We start from the raw sequence: 6,584 nt of genomic DNA, 5'->3' as shown, positions 1-6,584 counted from the left end.
GATGTAAAACTTCCGTGCACTAATTCATGCATCGAACGCGTCCCGTTCGAAGCATCATCCCTCAGAGAACTTGCCCATCCTAGCAACTCCCTGGTACGTCGGCAAGAGCTTCCTTGTGGAAAGGGCCTGTAGAAATAATTTTTCCTAAGTTGCCTGCAAACACCCCGGCAGGGACCTGAGCCTCTCGGTGCTGCTCACGGGTGCTTCGCTGAACGTATCTGCTCTCCGAGACGTGGTGAGTGCCGCAGGGGAGTCTCCTCCCGCCTTATTGCCTAAGGCTTCTGCCTCGTCTCACGCTGCAGGGGACAAAATCACGGTGCTGGGGGTGTGAAGGAGAGCCCCGGCCCGCGGGAGGCTGGACTCGGTGTGCTGCAGAACAAGCCCGATCTTCCCTCGCCTACAGAGCTTTCCGATCCCGCAGCTAAATCCCTGTGGAGACCTGCCTGCTGCAGAGGGGAGAAGTGCTTATCCCTCACCTGCGCTGCCGGCTGCCGCGCTCCCCGCGGCTGCCGCCGAGTGCTGCCAGGTAGGATGCCCCTCGGCGTGGCCCGGGGAACACGAGGCATCTGTCTTTAGGAAAATATTTCAAGGGACACGTCGAGCATTTAAAAGGCTGGCTGTGTGTTGCTCTGGTGGCTGCCCAACTGTGAGCGTGCGGGCGTGTGATCCTTACTGTAGGATTACCTTCAGTCAGCTGCTGGGGCTGGCTTTGCTTTTATTTTATTTTTGGAGGAAAAAGATGTTAAAAGGCTGCTGAAGTCCCAGCGAGAAACGCTGGAAAGGAAGACGTCCCAGCGAGAAACGCTGGAAAGGAAGACGTCCCAGCGAGAAACGCTGGAAAGGAAGACGTCCCAGCGAGAAACGCTGGAAAGGAAGACGTCCCCGCGAGAAACGCTGGAAAGGAAGACGTCCAACCATGTTCAGCCAAGTACATAAGGAAAGGGATCGGGCAACCTTGAGCGTATAGCCCTTGCAAGTAATGAGTCGAACAATTCCTTGATGTGAATGCGCTCGCGTGTGCTTGAGAGAGGTTTGGCTGCTGAGTTAAGCTGCGCTTGGTGGTGCTGCTGTTTTGTTACTATAGTTAGGAAGTACCAACGGTTTGCTTTTTTCCAGGCAGCAGATTCCGAGTGGGTTTCCATCGGGCCTGGTTGAGTAACTTAGGTTCCCCCGTCAGAAACGTACAATTTCAAGTTCGAATCAAATGTGCGTGTGTGCACGCAGCGAAAAAGACGGGAATGTTTTTATTATTGTTTTAAAAATGGTTGTTTCAGGATGCGAACTATATTGGAGGCGGAACTGCAACTCCTTCCCGCTTCCTCATGGAAATTAATTCACGGGGCGGAATGCTGAGGAGGTGAGGCGAGACGAGGCGCTGCGTTGCGGCTGACAGTACAACGCGTGACTGGAAGTGCTGCCTGGCAGGGCGGCGAGAGGCAGGTTTTACTCTCGAGTACGTTTTGAGAGGAGATTTGAAACCCACCTGGCTGGGGACGGGTTGAAGGCATCCCGCTGGGAAGCAGCTTATCCCGCTGACGGTGAGGGAGGCTCCGTTACCTCCAACAACGAGGTGACAGCGCTGCTCCGTGTCGGGGCGCAAACCGCGGTGTTCGGGGTATCCGCACCGGGATTGCCTAACTTCTGTGCCTTTGAAAAGTTTCTTTTTCTACAGAAAGAGGTGGAGTTCTCTCTCTCTCTCGTCTCTTCTTACTCTTTCCTTTCCCTTCGCTGGCATTCAGCCTGATAGCCAGCAAGAGGAATAATAATTAATAGGCTATGTGTGTATTCCCTATAATCGCATTGTTAAATGAGTGACCTGATGACATAAGCCGACTTCCATGGTGCCGTTGCAGCAGCGTTAGCTGTCTCTCCTCCTATGAAACTGGCATTTGAACTTCCCCAGGCCCCCACAGCTGTCAAGCCGATATTTTATGTAAAACACGCAGCATTTGAAACCTTCCCAGCCCCAGGTAAAGGTCCCCTCCAGCCCCTGTGCAGCGCCCCGGCGTAGAACGTGACTTCAGCCCTGTACTATGCAGGAAAGAAATCCGCTCTGATGATCCACGTGGCAGAGAGTTTCTGTAATCTATACCATGAGGTCACATTTCAATACGGGGAGCGACTGAGATTAAAGTCATGATTTAAACTGCTGGAGTAAATATAGTTTTTTACATTAGCGCATTGCAGACCTAACTTGGGGGATTATGTCACAGGATATTTTTTCTGAATTGTCTCAAAGAAAATCTTTAGGCCTCCCAGTTATTGCCATGGTGATGTTGCTCCAACGCGGCATTGAAATTTCCCAGAGCATTTTATAATCAGAGTTGTGAGGGAATTACACGGTCGCTCTACCTGAAGCAAAACCGGTTTGCCCTCGTACTGAGCTTTCCGTAGGAAACCAGGCGGGCAGTTTGCACTGGGGACGCGCGTGTTGAATTTCAGATCTGAAGTCAACCGGCCTTTTTTTCCGCAGAGCCTTGGATCCCCTTATGTTAAGGCTCCTGTGTCAACCCACAGCTGGCTTCTGCGTCACGGGCAAGCTCAGCCCCGGCAGTCCAAACCGTTCCGCAGGCTCATCCTCTTGGAGGGCCGTGCCGCGAGGCAACGCGGTTCGGCGCTTGCCGCGCTGCAGGACCAAGTCGTCGGGGATAAAAACTGTTGTAAATGGGGCTCTGGGAGAGGGAGTCGTCGCGCTGCAGTGAGGGCTTTATGGGCTAAATTTAGCCGTTAAAATCAACAGTAAAAAACACAGCCTTCTCCAAGCTGGAATGATTCAATTTGACCAAACAGAAAATTGTTCCCTTATTAAGCGAATTGTATCTCCCAATAAAAAGGCTTCAAACTGAACCTGGCCCTAAAGCTGCCTTGGGGAGCCGAGGAGCCGAGAGATTGCAGCCGGGCGCTTCATAAAGCCAAGGTTCCTAATGTTTCTTTTACGCTGGCTGGAGGCAACAGCCTCCTGGAAACAGGCTCGCAAGTGCCTCCGGTCCCCTCTCTCCCAAAGCTCTCTTCTTGTTTTGGTTTATCCTATTTGAGACAGGGATTGCTGTAATTGTCAATGGTTTGTTTCCAGTGCAGGTCCTGAAACATCGCCACTGCTAAGGCAGTTTGAAACAAGGAGGGAACAGTTCCCAAGTCTTACTGAAAGGCGAAGCTGAGACTTTCGGATGGTGAACTCGCAAAAGCAAGTCCCTTTCTCTGTGCCGGACAGCGGCACAGGACGTGTGCGCTGTACATAAGCTGCTGGTTTTTCCCAGGGCACATGTTCTATGGCAAAATGCAATAAACTCAAGCTAGCTGCAGATGCGCTAGCTCGGGCGCAGGACCCGGGGCTGCTGGGGTAAGCGCACACCTCTCGGGGGGCTAATTTACCGGCTGGTGCTGGCGGGGCCCCGGGCAGCTCGGTGCTGTGCCCGTGCACGCCGAGCAGGGGGGTACTGACTGCTCGGGGGCCCTGGGCGCGCTGTCCCTGTCCCCTCGCCAGCGCGGACCAGGATTCCCGGTGCTGTTGCTAAGCCTCTGCTTCCTTCCCGGTCCCTAACCAAGCTTTAAAAATATCCTCGAGTGGGTGAAGCTATACTGGAGGATGTCTTTATGGGAATAGCGTAACATTAGCCTTGGAGAGGGGACAGACTAACCATTTCAGGCTCTTCCTCCCTCATGCTTTTATACTCTGCTTCCTCCTAGCTCCTTTCCTATTCCTATGGTATGTTTTTCTTACGCTGTTGGGTTTTTCCATCACTCAGACTCCTTGGCACGCGCAGCTTTAAACCGTGCTCCCAGCCCTCACTAATTTGCAAGCTTTTGTTTCGGCTCGCTAAGGCTGGAATGCCCTGGGAGGGATTCTGTATCCTGTCAAAGAAGTATTGCAGAGCTCACGGGGGAACGGAGCATTTTAGGATCCCTAGAAGGGAGAGGAAGGGAGTCACGCTGAAGCAGGTGTCTAAACGATGTTAGAGGTGGCAGAATTGGGGACGAGATGCCGGTGGCTTCAGTCCTGCTTAACCCGCTGTCGCTGATGGTTTCTGGCCTGTCCCTGTCCCCTGCGCTCTCCGTGGTTCACCTCTGGGTCACGGCACCATCGCCCTACTCCGACTGGGCCTTCCTTGAACCCTCTGCGCCTTACTCCGGCGGGAGCGAGCCCTCCCGAAAGCCGCCTGGCCTTTTACCGCCCGGGGAACGGTGGTACCGATAAAAAAGCCGCGCGGGGCGGTGAGGAAATGGTATCAGAAATGGTGTTTGTATCAGAAATGGTGTGGCCAGCAGGAGCAGGGAGGGGATCGTGCCCCTGTACTCGGCGCAGGTGAGGCCGCACCTCGAATGCTGTGTTCAGTGTTGGGCCCCTCACTCCAAGAAGGACATTGAGGTGCTGGAGCGTGTCCAGAGAAGGGCGACGGAGCTGGTGAGGGAGCTGGAGCACAAGTCTGATGAGGAGCGGCTGAGGGAGCTGGGGTTGTTCAGTCTGGAGAAGAGGAGGCTGAGGGGAGACCTCATCACTCTCCACAACTACCTGAAAGGGGGTTGTGGTGAGGTGGGTGTTGGTCTCTTCTCCCAAGGGACAAGGGATAGGACAAGAGGGAATGGCCTCAAGTTGCGCCAGGGGAGGTTCAGGCTGGATATTAGGAAAAAGTTCTTTACTGAGAGAGTAGTGAAACATTGGAAGAGGCTGCCCAGGGAGGTGGTGGAGTCACCATCCCTGGAGATATTCAAGGAGCGTGTGGATGTGGCATTGTGGGATGTAGCTTGATGGACATGGTGCTGTGTGGTGTTGGGTGGGTTGTGGCTTGTTGTTGTTGTGTGGTGGGTGTTTTGTGGTTTGTTTGTTGTTTTTTTTTTTTTTTTCCCAGGTTGGACTTGATGATCTTACAGGTCTTTTCCAACCGTAGTGATTCTGTGATTCTGTGAAAGCTGAACTCCCGCCGCGGCTCTCCGGGCTGCAGCTGGGCGCCCGCGGAACCGCCCGGGACGGCCGCCCTCTGCCGCCGCGGCGGTGCCGCCCCCCTCCCCGCTCCGAGGGGAGGCGGGGACCCGCCGTGCCGGGGAGACGTCAGGCGGAAGGGGGGCGCCCGGCGGGCTGTGTAGCCCCGTCTGAGCATGCTCCCGCGGGGGCAGCGCCGGGCTATATAACGGCGTTGAGGCGGCGGCGGTGAGCAGAGCGCAGCGCTCCGCGCTCCCTACCGCGCCTCCCCGGCCAGCGCCGCTGCCTGCCCGCGGGCTCTCCCGCCCGCCGCTGCGCGCCGGAGCCTCGGCGCCCGGCACGGCCGAAGCAGCGCTCCCCGCTCCGCCGGTCCCCGCGGTAGGATGGCGGCGAAGCCGGCCGAGCTGATGGGGGTCTGCTCCAGCTACCAGGCGGTGATGCCCCACTTCGTCTGCGTGGCCGAGGAGTTCCCCCCGCCCGCCCGCCCCGCCAAGGCCCCCCGCGGGAAGGCGCGGCGGCCGCGGCAGTCGCGCTTCAAGACGCAGCCGGTGACTTTCGACGAGATCCAGGAGGTGGAGGAGGAGGGGGTGTCCCCCATGGAGGAGGAGAAGGCCAAGAAGTCCTTCCTGCAGTCGCTGGAGTGTCTGCGGCGGAGCACCCAGAACCTCAGCCTCCAGCGGGACCGCCTGGGCAGCTGCCGCCTGCGCAACAGCCTCGACTCCAGCGACTCGGACTCGGCCCTCTGAGGGCGGGGAGGACCCGGCCCGGGGGGGACCCGGCCCGGGGGGGACCCGGCGAGACCCGGCCCGGCAGCAGCGGCACGGACTGGGTTGCAGGAGCCGCTCCGCCACCAACCGAGCAGCGCCCGGGGTGGGATGTTTTCTAAGAAAGCGCTTGTACCTTCGTTTCTATTTGATTGTATGAAACTCTCCGTTTAAAAGACGCCACCAAAAAAAAAAAAAAAAATCTTTTCTATTCGTTAGAAGAAATGAGCTGGTTTAGATGCATTGAGCTGCTGGACTTTATATTTATTTTTGCATTTAAACTGTTGACTGCATTAATTTAATATGTTTCTACCTGAATGTCTTGTTATTATTTCCATAAAAGAGTAATAAAATCTGATATATTTGCACAGTACATACCGGACTGTCCTTATTTCAGGGGTCTAACTGCCCTCTTTCAGCTGCCCTTACCCCTTTGAAGGCCGAAGGGATTTAAAGGCTGTCCGCAGCTAATGCAGAGGCAGTCGTGCTTTCCTCGGGGACGCTGCTCGCAAAAATTTTTTAGTCTGTAACACTAATGAGGCAAGAGCCGAGTTAAACTGATTTTAGACAACTTTATTTGCTCGTTTGAGATCTTTGCGTTAAGCCGAATTGACATTTAAGGAGCGTTCATAACCGGTTGTGCCCGAGAACCTTGATGCAACCGGGCAAACCTAGTGCATTCGCCGACGCGCGTCTCTACTTTCTGTTCCCATCCACGTCGGTTTTGTCTCTTCTCCCCTTCCCCTCCTCACCCGTAAATTGTTCAGTGCTGCAGAGATGTTTGGTATTTGGGTATAATGCGGTTTAATTTACTAGAGCAAGCGGTACTATGTGGACGTGCTTTTCTTGGAGTCGAAAAGCACAAAGGTATTGTGAGGTGGTCGGGGAGCGAAGTTACGTGG

The 6,584-nt window shown here is 55.2% G+C and overlaps 1 protein-coding gene across 1 annotated transcript; it reads left to right on the top strand.

The window, feature by feature from the left end:
* Nucleotides 1–5,301: 5,301 nt before the first annotated feature.
* C7H11orf96 (chromosome 7 C11orf96 homolog) lies at nt 5,302–5,674 on the top strand. Its single transcript, XM_059819965.1, has one exon. The coding sequence runs from the start codon at nt 5,302–5,304 to the stop codon at nt 5,662–5,664; it is 363 nt and encodes a 120-aa protein (XP_059675948.1). The 3' UTR covers nt 5,665–5,674.
* The last annotated feature ends 910 nt before the right edge of the window (nt 5,675–6,584 follow it).

The sequence above is a fragment of the Gavia stellata genome, chromosome 7, assembly GCF_030936135.1.
Source record: "Gavia stellata isolate bGavSte3 chromosome 7, bGavSte3.hap2, whole genome shotgun sequence".
Taxonomy (NCBI): Eukaryota; Metazoa; Chordata; class Aves; order Gaviiformes; family Gaviidae; genus Gavia; species Gavia stellata.
This window is presented reverse-complemented; position numbering and strand designations above follow the sequence as displayed.

Bases quoted from the DNA above. Each gene is read 5' to 3' on its own strand.
- C7H11orf96 (XM_059819965.1), top strand. From the start codon at position 5,302: ATGGCGGCGAAGCCGGCCGAGCTGATGGGGGTCTGCTCCAGCTACCAG.